We start from the raw sequence: 19,075 nt of genomic DNA, 5'->3' as shown, positions 1-19,075 counted from the left end.
GGTTTTGATGATAATAATAACATCCATAAGTAACAAGACTCAATAAAATTCAAGCAAAAAGAACAGCAAATCAGATGAGTAGATTCTCATTGTTCATGGAAGTCAAAATATCAATAATTTATTTTTAATGAAAACAGAAAAAATCATGTTTACCTAAAAGAACATGCATCTCAAGCACAACATATTAGACATACAAACGGATATAACGATCTATGGAGTTTATGCTCTGTTGTCATATAAATTTTTACACTAAATTTCTGCAATCTATCATCGATAACAGCTTTTAAAAAATATAATTAATTTTTTTATGTACTCCAGAGTTTAGTTAGACCGACAAATAAATCAATCTTTTAAGTAGTTGCTCATTGGTCAGTAAAAGTTTCATAAAACCCTAAGAAGCAGAGAAAAACGGAAAAAAAACAAATATTTTCTTTAGAAATGTAATATTACTAAATATTAATTTTTCAGAAGAATCTTAACAAATATAAGATGACAAACGAATATGCTGAGTAATAAACGTTTCCCCTGTGGGACAGTATGGCACGACATGCTCAATTATAGAGCTACTGACAGAAATAGTGAAGTATAGAGTAGCTGCAATACTAAAATGATGATTTGGTGACTTATGAAGAGATTGCCGAATTGTAAATAACAGGGAAATAGTGTTAATACCATTGTTTATAAAGATAATTCACATTTCCATATTTCTTTCAATATGTGTCAGCTACCAAAGGTAAAGTTTGAAAAAAAGGGAGAGTAAAATATTTGATCATTATCTTGCCTATCCCTTAATCCTTAGAAATGGTATTAAAAAATTGATAACTCAAAAAATATAATATCTAACATAAACATTTATATACTCTTACATGTGTAACACATAGAGACAGTGTGAGTGATACTCAGCTCTACAGAGCACGCTTTGTGTGGTAAATATTTAAAAACATAGATTTCCTGAAATTTACCAACAATATCAACTATATCAAAAAGTTTTGACTTTAGTCATTCTAACTTCATCATATAAAGGTCGATTGTCTGATTCTGTATAAATACATCTCCAATTTATTAAAGGGACAGTTGCATGAAATGCATTTAAAAAGTTTGATTGCAAGCATAAGTTACAAGAATACCATCAAACATATATCATTTTGTATTACAATAAATAGCAATCAATTAGGCACTTCCAAATAGTCACTATGCTGTATTGTGAAAACAGGACAGCCATATAAGTTGCATATGTACAAAAAACATGATTTTTAAGTCTTGATATTTTTAAAACTACCTAGTAGAAAATTGAAATTCTTTCAAATATGTGTCATATAGATGAAGTTTAAACTATTGAACAGAAAAATGCACTTCGTGCAACTACCCCTTTTATCAGAAAGTAAGAAATGGTTTGTTATTGCTGCGTTTCTTGTGGATAAAATTGTAATTTATTTAATATACTAAAGGATTATTTTTTGAAAAATTATATAAAAGCATCTATTTTATGGGGGACAGATAATCAGAGGTCATAACATCTACACACCTACATCAGCTAATCTTATAAATCTGCTTACAGTTTAGATACAGCTGTTTGTCGTGTAGGTGTTCTCGAGCTAGTGGCTGTCAAACTATACAACCGAAATCCGCGGCTACATAGCACTTGGGTTTCAGCTTATGGCTTTAGGGGTTAGGTATCAGTCAATACATTTAAAAAAAATTTTGTGACAGTTGCAGTATGAAAATAAATGGATTAAAGTTTCAAAATAGACTTCTGGTAAATGAATTCTTTAAATACATTTTAAGGTTGATTTTCATGTGAAAAAAGATATGAATAATAATATCTATCTAACTATCTAACTTAAAAAGTCTGAAATTTATTTATAAAAATCCACTATACAATTGCTCCGTTAGAATATTTCTTATTCCTTTTTATTTTAAACAAAACTCATTTTTTCATACTTCTAACCAGATTATCTCAGTTCATTTTAAACCTATTAAAAGTGGAACTTTCTTCAGTCCCTTTGTCCGGGAGGCAAAAAAGAAAGCTTTTTAGATTCTTTCATAACGAAGATTTAAAACGATAGGTTATTTTTAACATTGTAACCTGATTGGCAAGCCAGTACATTAATTTGAAATCACCTTAACATGCTAGAATATTTTTGTTAATTTTCTATTTATGTTGTTATTCCTTTTTACGGTGTTATACGCCTAGAATCTTTAAAACTAGTAATTGAAATGTAAGAACACCACACTAAGGATCCTGTGGTTTAAAAATTTACTTAAAATAAATCTTTTTATAATTTGAAAATATAAATAAGACAAACCACAAGGTTGTTATTTTATCGTTAGGGGGTCGGGTCTGCCGCCTAAGATTGTTTTTAAGTTAACTAATAAAAAATGTCTTTTTGTTAGGGGAATATACACAAAAAATAAGAATCATCCCAAACATTATGATGATACTTATATTGTAGTGTTTTATTAAGACAGAGATACAGTTGTGGAAAAAACCAAGAAAATGTTAAAGCTTTTAAATAAATTTGTAAGTGCGCGCAGAGCGCTTACATTTTGGTTAACATTCTTCTTAATTTTACTTGATACCTCTTGGCTGTATTATGGGTGTGTACCAGGGTCTTAGACAAGGGGGTGTATATTAGGGTGGGTTGATTTTGGACATTTTTTTTCTGAGGCCAAAGCGGGGATCTGCAAATGATTTGTATGAGTATAATACACCTCTGGATGATTTAAAATTTATCCTAAGTCTTAAAACCGCTGACGACCATACATTCAATTGTATAGTTATTTGTAAATGGGAGTAAAAAATTTATTGAATCAGAACTATGGCTTCATTGTGCTCCCAGGAAAGGCCTTGAGGAGTAGAATCAGGAACTTTTGACCATTTAAAAAAATCTCGTTCCTAGCCTGAGAAAATCTAAAAAACCTCTACAAATTGGACATTTCTCAATAAACCTTTAAAAAAATGTGGTTTTTTAGTGATTTTTAAGGCTAGGAACGAGATATTTTGAAACGGACAAAAGTTCCTGATTCATCTCCTCAAGGCCTTTCCAGGGAGCACCATGAAGCCATAGTTCTAATTCAAAAATTTTTTTGAATGTCGTCTTTGCATATTAATAAGTAATCAAATACATCTTTTAGTGGTCGCGTTCTAAAACTCAATTTTTTAAAATTCTTTTTCGGTCAGAAATGTTTTAAAGGTTAATTTTATCTGTTGCATATCCCCTCTTTGCAGGGGCGTCCAAGCTTTTTATTTTGGAGGAGGTAAATTTTTTTTAAGGGGGGGGGGTAATTAGGTTTTTTTGGGGGGGGGGGGGGGTAAAATGGCGCGCGAAGCGCGCTACAAATTTTTTTTACCCCCCCAAAATTTTTACCCGGGGGTAAAATTTGCTTGGGGGGGGTAATTACCCCCCCTGAAATCTGTTGGCAGGGGTAAAATTTGTTTACCCCACCCAAAATTTACCCCCGGGGTAAAATTTTTGGGGGGGGTAATTTAAATTTTATCAAAAATTTAATATTAAAAATGCGCGCAAAGCGCGCAAATTTTTTTTTTGTTAGAGATTTTCTATTTTGGGGGGGGGGGGGTATTTACCCCCCCAAAATTGTTTGGGGGGGGTACGGCACCCCCAGGCTAGGGGTAGATTTTAAATGGGGGGGGGTAATCGCCCCATTACCCCCCCCCCCTTGGACGTCTATGCCTCTTGGTCTAATTCCGATATGAACCCGCCCTAGTGTATATATCCTCCTTAATTTTCCCAAATGGATAGATAAATATACCCTATTTTGCACGCCATTGTCTTAAAGTATTTCATATTTAATTTGGTAAGATACAAAATTTTTTGACAAGTTTTTCTTTCCATTAACGATAAAAAATTAACCAAAGGCTATTTCTCTTCCTGTAACAAAATAGATAACCTGTATTAAGCTTCTCTTAAAAGTAGAATCAATTCATTCCAGCAGTTGTAGATATATTTTATTATTTATAAACTACTAAATGTATATCAAATTTAAACATTGAAATTCAAATATATGTAACAAGGACTTTAATATTACACCTTCTCACAACAAGAACATAAACATTGCGTATGTCAGACAACTGTCAAACTTATGCAAATTAAATTTTGCATTGTAGTACATATCTGGTAAAGTTATGAATGTTAGTGTGTTATATACAGGGCAGTCGAAAGCATTTTCCCTCACTTGAATTGATTTTAATTTTAAAAATGCATTTAAGGTAAATCAATTTATAACTTAATACTGAATATTTAATTTTACTAAGATAAACATCAATGTTATATAAATCGTTTAAATTTTTTACAAGGGGCATCCACGTTTGTGTAAGCGTAAATAAGATTATCTACACTAGCATAACTAATATGGCAAATGGCAAATGGACGCTTTACACCGCAATCATAGGGCTTAGGGCTGACAACCCTATCCCATATCCATATAAAGCCACATTGTTACAGAAACACTGACAAATTGTCAGCGGCCTATGCTCCCCCTGTGGAGTGAAAAGGGCTTGTGTTGTTACTGATTTAGAAATTGGAGAAGATTTGTTTCCTTTAACTTTGTTAGAAACTTTTTCCAAATAATTTTATGCTGTAATTATTTGTACTTTGAACTTAGCAACGAATTTGACTAAATAATTGAAAAATATGAAATTTACGCCATATACATTATATATAAAAATATATAATACTGAATATCTTAAATCCTTTTTTTTGACCTAATAGACATTTTGAAGTTAATCCTGTCTGTTTGGAAATATTTAGTACTATGGTAAGAAGGAAATCACTACTTTCTGAGTAGAGGTTCGACAATGTCCAATTGAAATATATATATGTACTTTCATTTTTACCACTAAATTGTTTTCTGATTTAAACGGAATTTAAATCATTAAAATGTTAGATCTAAGTTGTCAATATCTATTTAAGTTTTTATTTTAAAAACTGGTTCTAGAAAGCAATAGAAATTTAAGCCTTCTGTGATTTGAAGAGTTCTTAATACCTGATTTTACAATAACTACCTTTCCTTAAAAAAAATAAAAACTTTGATTCTTTACCCAGTCCTATGTATTACTAGGAATATGGTTGGGGGATGGATGCATTTGTTGAAAGCTGATGGTTGTATGAATATCATAATTATTATTCTTTATGAGTATAATATGATACAAGCATGCATGCATCTTTAAAATAAGAATTATGCCATATACATAGAACATTTATATATATCATCAGATGGGCACATGATACCAAATAGAAATTTTAGTTATATATATTGCATTCTTCTATATATCTTATATTTTAACTTTATTATCAGGAAAATATGGGCCTTTTGTAATTCTCACAGTCACACTGGGTTGTATCCACAAACTTCCACTGCTAAATATACACTAACATCTGTGAGGGGCTATCCTAAGATAGCTAAATTTACCCCATTTAACCAAACCCAGATTCGTTCACAGAAAATTAATTGCAATATGATAAACCCCTTTCTTACTTTGCTGTACAATTTCGATATTTTAAAGCAACTTTTATTTCTAAATTTATTCAGTTCAATTCCTGGAAAGGAGCAATTCTATGTGCACAAAAATTATATTTGTGTAGTGTTTTTTTAATAAGCCTCATACCATCTTTTTGGTTTTTATAAATTCAATGAATTATCTTAGCCTCTTAGTTATTTAATTGCTAATGGCTGTGCCTCTAGCATCTTTCGGAAATAATTCAAAGTGTTTTGCCTTTACTAACTAGAGTTAATATTATGAACCTGTTTCTTCTTCTATGTTATTCCAAGGTCTAATATTGTATATATGCATAGAATAATAAGTTTTGACAGTACATCATATTAACCCTGCAAAAGTAATGATAATTTTTTTTTCAGGAGACTAAGCTAAACAAAGAGCATGTTTAAATAAAAGAGGAATAACTTTAATTAGAAAAGAACAATTAACAGATTCAGATTACAAATTGTGCTGTTTCACTTGCACAAGTTAAGCAGACTATGTAAAACCTTTTAGGAACAATCTGCTTGGGTAGGTATGATTCTAAAAAAATCATGAAAAATACATTTTTCATACACTATAGGAAATAATCTTAATCATGAATTTTTGTTGTTGATTTATTTAGAAATCGCTAAAACCTTAAACTTCAATTACAATACACATAATTTGGAAGTATAGGAAAGGAAATTTTACTGTCAAATGCCATTGTCATATCAGAAAATTTTAGCTGTTTATAATTCAACTCGGGTGTACACATTCTGACCTTTCTGTACATTTACACAGAATTTTTATGGACCTCAAACATAAATTTTTCATAATTTATGGCTCTGTAATAGACATTTTAAAGAGTAGTTTATTTCCTTTAAAAGTAACAGGATGTCTGTAGACAGTAAAGATCCATATAGGTACAGGGAAGGTTACTATTTGGGGAGAGGTTTCCTTCACCCTCCCAGGAACTTATCTATAAAATAATATTTTTTACTTTCTTTGTTAAAGGAAAATGTAAAATGGAGGGTGGACTTAACTTTCTCCCTAAAGTGCCCATAGAAGCCTCTCTAGGGGTATATCTGCTAGTAATAAATAACGATTAATTTGTAGAAATACCTATTTCTGCTTTAGGAAATCTCATAAACCTTACTTTCATGAAATTCTTTAAAACACAAATGTTGATATAGCTATATCTACTTGAGTGTTTTTTATTAAACTAGCGGCTTTGCCTTTAGCCTCTAGGGGCTTTGCCCCAAGAGGTTTGATCAAACTAATTTTTCGTATTTTAGATTTAAAAGAAAATTTTTAAAAAATTTTTTTTGGTGAAATCTTTTTTTTTTTTTTTTGGGGGGGGGGGGGGTGTCGACCCCACTAATTCAATTTTATTTTTTAAAAGAAATAATTTTTTTTAGGGGGGGGGGTTAGGGTGCTCCAACCCCCCAAGAAAATAGTTATAAACCTTCCTGGGATCTATGAGAAGCTACCCTGTAAAGGAGAACCCGATCGGTTCAGCGGTTAGCAACATCCTTCGCTACAAACAAACAGACAGACATCATTACTTTGTATTATAGATATTTATATTTTAAATACTAGCAGCTTCGCCCCTAGAGGCCTCTAGTGGCACTTTAAATCTATCTATGTTGCGTTCAAGTCTCTACGATATCTATCTATGTTACGTTCACGTTTCTCAAATATTTTTTTCTTCTATATTTTTTGTGATTTCTCTTGAGAGGGTGGTGGTACCCTCCCGCAAAATAGTTATAAACTCTCCCGGGACCTATGTGAAGCTACCCTGTTCAGAAGAACCCGATCGGTTCAGCAGTTAGCAAGATCTTTCGGTACATACAGACACACATCCTATTACTTTATTATAAGGATTGGCGGCTTCGCCCCTAGCCTCTAGGGGCTTTTTCCCCAAGAGGTTTGATCAAACTAATTTTTCGTGTTTTAGATTTTAAAGCAAATGAAAAAAAAATTTTGGGGGTATTTTTCATTTTTTGGGTGGGTTAGCGGCCCCCCCCCCCCCCCTTAAGAAAATAGTTATAAACCTTCCCGGGACCTATGAGAAGCTACCCTGTAAAGGAAAACCCGATCGGTTCAGCGGTTAGCGAGATCCTTGGCTACAAACAAACAGACAGACATCGTTCTACTTTGTATTATATGTATATATTCACATTAAGGTGGGTCGCTTTAAACAGAAACAATTTTATGAATCTATAATACAAAGTAGGACGATGTTTGTCTGTCTGTCAGTCTGTCCTTCCGTCCGTCCGTCCCTTAAGATCTCGGTAACCACTGAACCGATTAAAAAATTTTTTTATATTTTTTTAAAATTTTTTTATATTTTTTAAAATTTTTTATACTTTTTTATATTTCTTATATTATTTTTATATTTTTATATTTTTTTATATTTTTAAAATTTTTTTCTTTTTAATTTTCTTTTCATCTTTTAAACTTCTTTTTATCAAATTCAAAAAGATTGTGAAACCTTCCTTCTCCTGTAGGGGCGAAGCCCCAAAAAGGCTAATGGCACAGAAATATTTAAAAACACTAAAAAAGAGAAAAAATTTAAAAGTTCTTAAAAATATAAATTAATATAAAAAAATATAAAAAGTTATAAAGAGTTATATAACGTTATAAAATACAGAAAATATCTAGAAAATGTAAACAAATTTTTTTAAATTTTCCCCTGAACCTTTAGGGAAAAAAGCCCCTAGAGGCTAGGGGCGAAGCCGCCAGTAGTCTATATAGTAGTTAAATATTAATGCAGAATTTTTAAATTAGTCTTAAACTGAACAATAGCAAAAACTTTTTTTTTATTTTACCGCACAAACTTGAAAAACCTAAACTGTTTTCTTTCAATAAAAAAGTTAAATTTTCAGTCCAACCTACAGACGACGACTTTTATGTATATTCTGTAGGTGATATTATTCATAGCTCTTTTAGTACTATGTTGCAATATTTTGTTGAGAATCTAGGATATTAATGAATAAGATTTGATTTAGATACATACTTTTATATCTGATTGTGGTTTTGTTTGTTAATATTTTATTGGTATCTTGTTGTTTCATGTTAGCCCCAATAGGCTAGGGTAGAAGCAACAAATGAACATGAAAGTAATGTTTTTTGTTAAAAGCAAAATATATGAGGTAACAATCTTTATTCTTTATACTAATAAATTAATTTAAGCAGATTTTTTAGAAAGTTTTTAAATATGCTGACATTGCATATCTATAAAGAATTTTTTTCTCTGAAATCATTTTATATATCAGTTGAGAAAATAGCTTTCTATCTTTGTGTGAAAGTAGTGAAAATATGTTTTCAATTTTTATTAATTTTATTAATTGTATAAAATTACATACAAAAAAGTTTTTCCAGGTAATATATTTGAAAGTTAATGTTATTTTTTAGCAATTGATCTAAAATTGTAATGTATTTGTCCGCTTTTAGTTATATATACTGATTATCCTATTATATAAAGTAGTAAGCGTTTTTTGTTTGTCCCAAAGGATCTCGCTAACCGCTGAACCGATATTGTTCTCCTTTATAGTAAAGTTTCTTGTAAATCCTGGGAAGGTTTTAAACTATTTTTGGAGAGGGTGTCTTCACCCCCCTCCCCCCAAAAAAATATTTTTTTAACTCTTTTGAAACTCAAATTTAAAATGGAATGAGGTCGAATTTTTCCCCTCCTACCAGTCCCCTAGAGGCTTCTAGGGGAGTAGCCGCTAGTCTATAATACAAAGTAGCTTGATGTCTGTCCGTCTGAAGCTTAAGTTCTCGGTAACCACTGAAACGATCGGATTCTACTCTTCAGGGTATATACCTATTGGTCCTATGGTGGTTTTGAGCTATTTTCTTGGGGGGACACCCCCAACCCCCCCAAAAATGAAATTTCCCACACTCTCAAAAAAAAAATTGGGGGGGAGTATGGTTCGGGGCACTTGAAATTTTTTATATTTTTTATTTTTTCAAAAACTACCTCATGGGTCAATGCCCCTAGAGGCTAGGGGCAAAGCCGCTAATTAATTATAATGTGTTATTATACACTAGCGGCTTGCACCTAGCCTCTAGGGGCTTTGCCCCAAGAGGTGATAAAAAAAATGTTTAGCGAAATTCGTAAAAGGACCAAGGAAATCTTCTGCATAAAAAAAGGACCAAGGAAATCTTCTGCAAAAAAAAGACAAAGGAAATCTTCTGCAAAAAAAAATTTTAAAAAAATTAGGGAATTATCATTTTTAGGGGGTTGGAGGTGTCCCACCCCCCCAAGAAAATAGCTTAAAACCATCACAGGACCAATAGGTATATACCCTGAAGAGTAGAATCCAATCGGTTCAGTGGTTACCGAGATCTTAAGCTTCAGATGGACGGACGGACAGACAGACAGACAGACATCAAGCTACTTTGTATTATAGATTACATACATATATAAATTCACACAAAAATGTACTTTATCAAAGGGGTGAGGCATCTAAACTTATTTTCCGTAAGTCATTTAATACTTTAAAACTGGAGTTTATTGCAAATCACGTCAAGCTACAATTGAATCAAGACAAAAGTAAGTGCCGAGCTCTGGGACCTATGTATGGTAAAATTAGACATAAAACCATGATGATTCCAGGTAAAACCAAAATATTTCAGCGGGATCTTTTTGAGAAAATTAGATTTGAAAATTTCAAATTCAATTTTCACCCCCTAGGAGTTGCCGCATAATCATGACAAGAAAAGCAAAGATTATATATTTAAAATTGTGAACAACTCTGCTTTTATGAAGTCTTTCATAAAACCTCTCTATATATGATTTATTTGAGGCTGAATTTAGCAAAGCAACTGATAAAAATGGCAATTAGTTAACTCCCTTTAGGAGTGGTTTTATGAAATACTTTATGAAAGCAAAGTTGTTCAATCAAATAAACAATCTTTGCTTTTCTTGTCATGATTATGCGGCAACTCCTAGGGGGTGAAAATTGAACTAGAAATTTTTAAATCTCATTTTCTCAAAAAATATTTTGGTTTTACCTGAAATCATCATGGTTTTATATCTAATTTCACCATACATAGGTCCCAGAGCTCGGCACTTACTTATGTCTTGATTCAATTGTAGCTTGGAGTGAAATATTTGGCATGCCAGCTACTTGAATGGGGTGTACATGAATTTGTTTATAATTGGTAGCCGAACTTCCTAGCACGCCAAAATTGTCAATTCTTTTTTCTTTTCTCTCCAAGTTAGACCATTTGAAATCATTTGAGACAAACTTTTTCTTTAAAGTTCCCTTATAATTTTTATGCGACTTTAAAAAAAATGTTTTAAAATTAAGTTCATAAAATCAAGTGCAAAAAATGGAAAACTTATTAGAAATAAAAAGTTTTACTAGAATGATTCAAAATTGTCTTAATTTGGTGAAAAAAAGCAAAACAAATTAGCAGGAGATAGCGGTGCTATGTTGCAAGCGGCGGAATCGCCGCCGTTTCATCACAGTCTCCCTTTTGAGCCATGCCATTCCAAAATTTTATCTCTTTACTACTGTTTTTACGTCTTAGAACTCATACCTTTACGGAAAATAAGCATTAATGCTTCTCCCCTTTGTCAAAAGATCTGTTAAAACGAGAAACTAACATATACCCCTAAAATAAATTTAAGGTATGTGGGAGGGGAGGTTATTTTATTACCAAAGGGTATGAGGCATGGCAATCACTGTGAAGAAACTTGTTTAATTTTAAACTATTTTTATTTCAGGATTTGGTTCTTTTATTTAAAGGAATTATGTAGATTCAAATAAAAGTCAACAAAGGGGGGGGGGGTTAATGCAACCATCTAGTAATCAATGATTAAATGGCACTTAGAATTCGAATTTCGATCTGAAATTTTTCATGAGTAATCCTTAGTAAAACTATTTTCCCTAAATTGAACAAAAAGTTGGAAAAGTAATGGCTGGCGGCTCAGCCATTTAGCCGTTTTTTGCCTATTTTCAGGGCAAATTCATCATTAATTACGTAGGAATCAACTTTTTAAAACATATTTTTGGTTTAATTCATGTTAAATGATAGCAATAACTATTCTTTAAATTTCTAGTACCAAGAGCTACCGGCTAGAACCGTTTGATAAGGTTTTTGAGTGAAAAAAGTATTATGTGAGGATGGATAGGTTTCGTGACTAATATGCTCTTAAGATTGGCAAAAATTGGCAAAACGGCTGAGCCGCTAGCCGTTAACCGTTATTTTTCCAACTTTTTGTTCGATTTAGGGAAAATAGACCTACCAAGGATTATTCATGCAAAATTTCAGATGGAAATTCGAATTCTAAGTGCCATTTAATCACTGATTACGAGATGGTTGCATTAAACCCCCCCCCCCCCCCCCTTAACAAAATATTAGCATAATATTTTTTCCTTTTTTATAAAACTGAAAGTAATTTTGATGGACTTAGTATGTCAAAGATAAATCAAAATCTACAAAAATTAAGTGAGTTGTTTTGGACTTTTGAGCATTGTTAGTTTTCTCTGGATGGTTGAAGATGATAATAAGGATTTGGAAAACTATCCAAAAAACCATCCAATTTTTAAGCTAAGGTAAACAAACATTTATTTTAATATATATAGCTTATAGGAGTTTGTCTTTTTCATAAGTTTATGGATTTTGGTTCAAAAGAAAACGCTTCTTTTGAGGAAATTTGTCATTTTTCCCTTGTTATAAAGAAAAAATAAAGTTGATTTTTAGGGCCAATAAACAACTAACTCCAAAAGGTAAAATATTTTAACTAAATTAGAAATGATTATATTTATACTATTTTAATGATTCTAAGCTAATGAAATAAAAAAAATATAAAAATATTTAGAAATGTTTTTCAATCTCTGTGTCAATTTCAAGAACTTTTTGAGGTAAACATTTCTATAATAATAATGAGGATCAATATGTCAAGCATTTAAAAGATCTTAACAGAAAAACAGGTATCCTGTTACTTTAGTGAATTAGATTTCTAATTTAAATATTTGTTTTAGGATGATATTTAACTTTCACTACAAGTTTTATCTGGATCTTGCAAATGTTTTTATTCTTGTTATTAACTTTGAAGTTTTTTGTCTACAGAACTATAAAGGTAAATTCATCCAATACTTTTGATTTGTATCAAATAAAGGTTTTCAAAAATCTTTTTTAATTTTATGAATATGTCCTACCTTTTTTATGAATATATGATCATTTCATTTTTAGACATACTCAGACAATATAGAATAATCAAGAAAATAATCAAATTTACATACATTGAAATGGTGCCTTTTTTAAGCTTATTATATTAATTATGATAAATTCACTGAGTGAAAAAGTCTTTGATTCTTCTTAGTTATTTATTGAAATATATTTCGGTGAACATAGCACCCTCTTCAGTCTTGTAGTTTAGCTGGATGTTTATTTATTATCTTTTTGTTCTTTCCTTTTTTTAAAAATTTAAATTGGACCTTGATTTTTTTTCTTCTCAGAAATCAGACCTGATCAATAACTTGAAGGCTGCAAAAGAGAGCATTTTAGGTATTATTCGGCAAATAATTTTTCTTACACATTGAAATAAAAAAGAAGAGTTGTAAATTATTTGACTTTTTAGATTTAAGAAACAGGAAATTTTGTATTCTTGGATATAAAATTGAGAAAATTTCAAATGAAACTAACCAAGTTAAAGATGAGGAAATAAAGGTATTTTCAATTATGAATATAAATTTTTATTTTAACATTTATTAAATAAATATTTCAGGAAAATGAAATAACTGAAAGTTTGGACAATACTAGCAACTTTGAACAAGAATTTGAAAACCAGGTAAAACGAAAACGTCATCCAAAAATACATCATCATATGTATATTTTGTAAATTGTAGTTCATAATTTCTTTTTATAGCAATTCAATAAAGACAAAGAGAAAGAACATAATGGTAATTTTTATTGTGATTATGAAACAACAAAGAAAATTGTGGGTCATGGAAAGAAAATGATGTGCGGGTTTCATTGTATTTTCACCATAGCTTAGAAGACAGTTTCATTATAAAATAATTTTGAAATATATTCTAATTATCAAAAAATCTTACTCTTTAGATGAACATGAAAGTATAGAAGAAAATCTATCATCAAATGTAGAAGATAAATTTATGTAAGCTAATAAATATAAAATTTATTTAAATGTATTACTTGTAGGCAATAACATTTTAATAGATCAATAAATAAAAATACTTTTAAGTGGAGAAATGTTAACAGAAAATTGTGATGTTGAGGTAAAGTTTGATTGTAATTATGTAATTAATTATAAGTGTGCATTCCAAACTTTGATTTTATCATAATCAGTTTAAACTTTTAGAACAACTTTGAAGCAGATAACAATTGTGATGATGTTTTAAATGGTTAGTAAAATTAAAGAAAATATTTTATTAGTTTTTATATTAAACTTCATGATATGACTATAAAAACTTAACATGTTTACTTTTTTAGACAAAGAAGGAGAGGATAAAAAGAGGTACATTTTTATAAATACTTTCATTAAAATATTACTAAATTTTTATACCCTTGATTAACTTTAGTGTGGATAATTCTAATCTGGAAATAAATGAAGCTAACAAGGTAAGACTGGGCTAATACAAACTGAATTTTAGAAACAAATGCAAATAAATATTTATCCAGTATTATATTTAGGATGTCTGCAGTGAAGAATTCTTTAGTCAACAAGGTATCATCAGTTTGAATATTTGATAATAAATGCAGAGTATAAATTGATTTTATTTAGATGAGACTGATATAAAACAAGATATTGAGAACAAGAATCAACCATGGTATCTATTGATTTATCAAAGTAACTTGAAAATTAATGTGGTTGACATTGTGTCATTATGCTTTCTTGTTTAGGTCATCTAGTTTAGAAAGATTTAACAAATCTCCTATATTGTCAAGAAGTTCTGTCTCTACCAGAAATGTTTCCTCCTTATATTCTACTGATCATCAATATTCAAGATCTAGGCAATCTTCCTTTTCATCACCAACCCTGAAGAGGGCATTAAACAAGAACTTGTCAGATGATGTTCAGAGAAAGGGCATTTCAAGAGATGCTTCTCCTGTGCCTAACTTTTCTGTTGATTATTATTTTAGACCAACATCAAGAAACAGATCCAATTCATTGTATAAAGACTTACCTGAAGAGGTCCAGAAAAAAATATATTCAAGAGAGACATCTCCAGTACTAAATTATTCTTCAGATCGTTTTTCAAGACCATTATCAAGAAACCAATCTACCTCAAAGTTCAATGACTCAACAATGGAGACACAGAAAAATCTTTACACAAGGGATGAATCTCCAGTCCCAAATTATACCTCTGAATATTTTTCACGGCCATCATCTAGAAACCAACCTTATTCAACAGATGTGAATAAAAAACTTTATTCTAGAGAAGCTTCTCCTGTTCGAACCTATTCTTCAGATCAATATTCTACCTCTAGAATATCGTCATTTACATCTGATTCTTTAAACAGATCTTTTCTCAAAGCTAAGAAAATAACAGATGATATTCAGAAGAAATTAAATTCAAGAGAAACTTCACCATTTCCAAGTTTTTCAGTTGATCAACATTCAAGAACTTCAAGAAGATCATCATTTAGCTCAAGCTTATCTAATAGGTCTCCTTTGATGACAAGAAAGTCTACTGAAATACCAAGTAAATCTTATCTCTCAAGAGATTCATCTCCAGCGCCAAATATTTCCAGTTATCAATATTCATCCAAAAGATCATCAACACCTTTAAATAGATCCTTGATAGATGAATATCTTAAAAGATCTGTTTTCCGGCCTAGTGCAAGTTCTAGAGCAACCAGTAGAAGTGTTTCAAGAGAGCATTCACCAGTTTCATTCTCAGCTGTGTATGAATCATCAAGGAGATCAAGATTGACTAGTATCAGCCCAGATAGGTGATTTTTTTAATAAATATTACTTTAAACAATAACAATTCTTATGATTAATATGTTTATTCATATTCTATTATATCTCTTCAGATGTTATTCTGCAATGGAAAGACATGAAAGGTAAAATTTGTAATTCTTGAAATCCTATTGTAAGTCTGTGAAGATTTTACTAAATACTGAACCGAAAAGTTCTCTGTTTTAGGATGCTTTATATGGGCTTGTTTTAGGCTAGTTAATTGTCCCTTTTCAATTAGATGAAATTAATAAACATTGTCCTTTTAACTTAAACTTTTTCGCTCAGGGGTAGATCAGAGACCAGAAGTAGCAAACAAGCAAATGTTTCTAATTGTAAGTTATTCACTATCATACCTTGAAATCAAATCTTTTCTCCAATTAGGTTCGTTCTTTCCATCCATACTTATGTTAGTTTGTAACATGTAAAAAATTTATTCAGGCATACTATAAATTTTAAATCTTTTATATGTTCTGTATCAGCTATTTGATAAAGTTAGGTTTTTTGGCTCAGACATCTTATGTTATTATTAAAAGTACAGTTAACTATTGTAGAGGCTTACATTTTTGGATCTTGTCATCCTGGCTATAAATGATTTAACTATAAATTAATTAAATAAACAAGACACCCCTAAAAGAAGTCAGAGCTACAGAATTCTAAGTGGAAAATTGGTTGATGGATTTTCTTCAAGGTAAATATTCTAAATATTTTTGCTTTTTTCATTTACATTCAGAAAATAAAACTTGTTTTAAAAATAAAAAGAGTTATTGACGTTATCTCGCCTCCACCTCATTTTTAAAATGAATTTTAAAAAACTAGGAGGGAAGTTTTTGGCTTAGTTCATTAATTACTTGGGTTGGCAGCCCTGAAGATTAGAGCACCACAGGTGTATGCACTGCAGGGACAAGGATTATAAAAAGTCTATTTTTTGGTCAATTCTATCAAAAAAAAGTGGATTGAGTTTCAGTTCTTGATTGGCACTTTTGAGGGATAGGACCTATTTTTTTAGTGATCCAACAACATTTTCACAAGGGTCTACAACTTCTATAGTGCGCAAGGTAAATTGTTAAAAGTACCCTGCAAGAAATACCCCGCTTTTACTGCTGAAAGCCTGCCATGATTAGACCCAATACCCAAAATTTGAAGCTTCCAGATTCAATAACAATAAAGTTACAGACATTTAAAAATGATTAGTTTAGTACATTGAAAATTTTGACAGATTTTCAATGTTCATGATGGAAATTTTAATATTAAATTACGTCATCTGTAAGCTAAATTAAATGCTTATCTTTGTCAGAAACTTAGACTGCCAGAGATGGGTTCTTAAAAAAGAATGCTGCGTTTTTCAACATTTTTTAGACATTGATTGATTGAACAAAGACAATATCGTTATACAGAGTATACAACTTAAGAATTCAAAATTTTAAAATTATCATTTTAGCCATTAGTATAATGTCTAATACAGCTCAAAAAAAAATTCATTAATTAATATGCAGCAAAAATGAATTGAAGATAATTTGTTTTTCTTCTATGAAGGCCGTACCAATAAAAGCAAATTATACAAATGGCTAAAATAATAATTTAAAATTTTGAATTCTTAAGTTGTATACTCTGTTAAAATCCTTATGTGATCATCAAGATCAATGCCCTGTGCAATTTCAACAGAGTATACAACTTAAGAATTCAAAATTTTAAAGTTATTATTTTAGCCATTTGTATAATGTCTAATACAGCTCTTAAAAGATGCATTAATTAATATGCAGCAAAAATGAATTGAAGATAATTTGTTTTTCTTCTATGAAGGCTGCACCAACAAAAGCAAAATTATAAAATAAATAGTTGTATACTCTGTCTAGTCAATCAATCAATCAAGAAATGCGGCATTCATCTTTCAAAAAACCTATCTCAGTAACTAATAACATTTTTACAATAAAAACATCCCTTTTTATAGTCAAAATCTATTTAAAAAATTCAGTTTAAATTGCGTTTGAAAGCGTAAAATCATAGCTGGAAAAAATCAAACTAAAACAGTAAGTAAAACAGATGCTAAGCTGTGATTGTTTTTTCAGCAGACTTAGCACGGACTCAGCCTTCTGACTGGCTGGAAATCTTAAAGGCTGGCATTCTCACACTACAGTACTCTCAATACATTGCAAATTAAACTGAATTTTTTTTAATGGTTTTGACTATAAAGAAGAGTGTTTTTATTGTAAAAATGTTATCAGTTACTGGCATCCTAAGTTTCTGCAAAAATAAGCTTAAAATTTTCTTTCTAGGCGACGTATTTTAATAATGAAAATTTTATTATTAGCAATGAAAAACTTTCAAAATTCTCATTGCACTAAAAATATGATTTTGAAATGTCTATAACTTTTTTGTTTTTGAAGCTGGAGGCTTCAAATTTTAGGTATTGGGTCTACTCGTGGCAGTATTTCAGTAGTTAAAGCGGTATATTTCTTGCATGGTTCCTTTAAATAAAACCTTTTTTTAAAAGTATCTTAACAACAGTCTAAAAATCATGGAGATTTAATTTTGTTTACTTTATAAATGTGTGGTTTGCTTCAGACACCCAAGAAACATAATCATTATCCCAAAGTGTCGCATACCCTATGTTATTATTTATTTAAGTGTTAATTTAGGATGGAAGTAGACAATCTCTAGCCGATTTTGAGGCAAGTTTGGTTCAGAGTTATAAAAACAAGCATAAATTTTAGTTAACTATGCAATGTTGTCATTCACTTAAAATTTGTAGTAGAATTATTGATCTTCTAGAAATATATATTAAACATTAGTAGTGTATTGTATTTTTAAAAAGTTAACAATACACATTATTAAAACTAAAGAAAATATTTTATATTGGAGTTATACCAGAAAAAAAATAGAAAATATGTATGTCGTCTTACAAAGACTTGTTTTCTTTTAGAAAAATGTCAATATCATAAATATATGTAAGTTGTTGGCTATTCTAATTTTTGTTTGGTTACGCTTTAAATACCAGGATTACAGTTTTAGATAAGCTACTAATGTAACCATTTATTTAAATATTTTTATGAAAAAGTTTTTTTCAAGCATTTTTTATATAAAACGTAGAATCACAAAACCTCTGACAAAGAAAATATTCACTAAACCTTGACAAAATATAAAATTTAAAAATATCAGTATGTATTTTTTTATTACCTGATCATATATAAAATGTCAGACATTGCATATTTGATTTTTCTGGAAAGCTTTGTCTTAATTATGGGGAGTTTCAATTAAATTTCGATTATTATAGCATTAAAAAAACATAGAAAAATTATTTTATGAATTAATCTAAAAGAAATTGTTATATTCGGCCATAATGAGAAGTTCTGACCAAGCTACTTAGCTCTAATAACGACGACATGTCAATTAACATATTTCAGCTATGATAAGATATGTCGACATAACTTTGCAGAGGCTATCACACATGGAACCTGGAATTTTGCCCATTATCTAATACTACCATAAAGACTTTTAGTTTCCAAATTTGAATTCCCTTGTTGGATATTAATCTGGGGGATGATACTTAATGGTGATAATATTATATTTACTCAGGATATAACACACACTTTATTTCATTGCATAGGATGGTCAAAATCTTTATAAAATGTGCAAAAATGTTTATTATTTTT

At 30.3% G+C, this 19,075-nt stretch overlaps 2 protein-coding genes across 3 annotated transcripts in view; both read left to right on the top strand.

Annotated features, from left to right (window-relative positions):
* LOC145313612 (latrophilin Cirl-like) overlaps window positions 1-19,075 on the top strand; it is a 195,999-nt gene that overhangs the window by 4,780 nt on the left and 172,144 nt on the right. The window lies entirely within an intron of this gene.
* LOC145313611 (uncharacterized) lies at window positions 11,928-18,216 on the top strand. Its single transcript, XM_080153083.1, has 22 exons — window positions 11,928-12,051; window positions 12,200-12,225; window positions 12,318-12,360; window positions 12,481-12,578; window positions 12,692-12,750; window positions 12,958-13,006; window positions 13,080-13,168; window positions 13,227-13,289; window positions 13,368-13,401; window positions 13,562-13,616; window positions 13,704-13,737; window positions 13,821-13,863; window positions 13,952-13,976; window positions 14,041-14,080; window positions 14,153-14,186; window positions 14,244-14,289; window positions 14,363-15,415; window positions 15,500-15,529; window positions 15,711-15,757; window positions 16,047-16,113; window positions 16,432-16,480; window positions 18,062-18,216. The coding sequence occupies exons 1-22, from the start codon at window positions 11,987-11,989 to the stop codon at window positions 18,134-18,136; spliced, it is 2,124 nt and encodes a 707-aa protein (XP_080009209.1). The 5' UTR covers window positions 11,928-11,986; the 3' UTR covers window positions 18,137-18,216.

Source organism: Acartia tonsa, chromosome 3 (genome assembly GCF_053477335.1).
Source record: "Acartia tonsa isolate MP-2025a chromosome 3, ASM5347733v1, whole genome shotgun sequence".
In the NCBI taxonomy this organism is placed as follows: domain Eukaryota; kingdom Metazoa; phylum Arthropoda; class Copepoda; order Calanoida; family Acartiidae; genus Acartia; species Acartia tonsa.
Note: the sequence above shows the minus strand (reverse complement) of the source record. Positions and strands in the feature narration are given on the sequence as shown.

Coding starts and splice junctions, on each gene's coding strand:
- LOC145313611 (XM_080153083.1), top strand. CDS start 11,987: ATGGTTGAAGATGATAATAAGGATTTGGAAAACTATCCAAAAAACCAT. Junction 12,361..12,480: donor AATTTCAAGAACTTTTTGAG/GTAAACATTTCT, acceptor TATTTGTTTTAG/GATGATATTTAACTTTCACT. Junction 16,114..16,431: donor GTTGATGGATTTTCTTCAAG/GTAAATATTCTA, acceptor CTATTTTTTTAG/TGATCCAACAACATTTTCAC.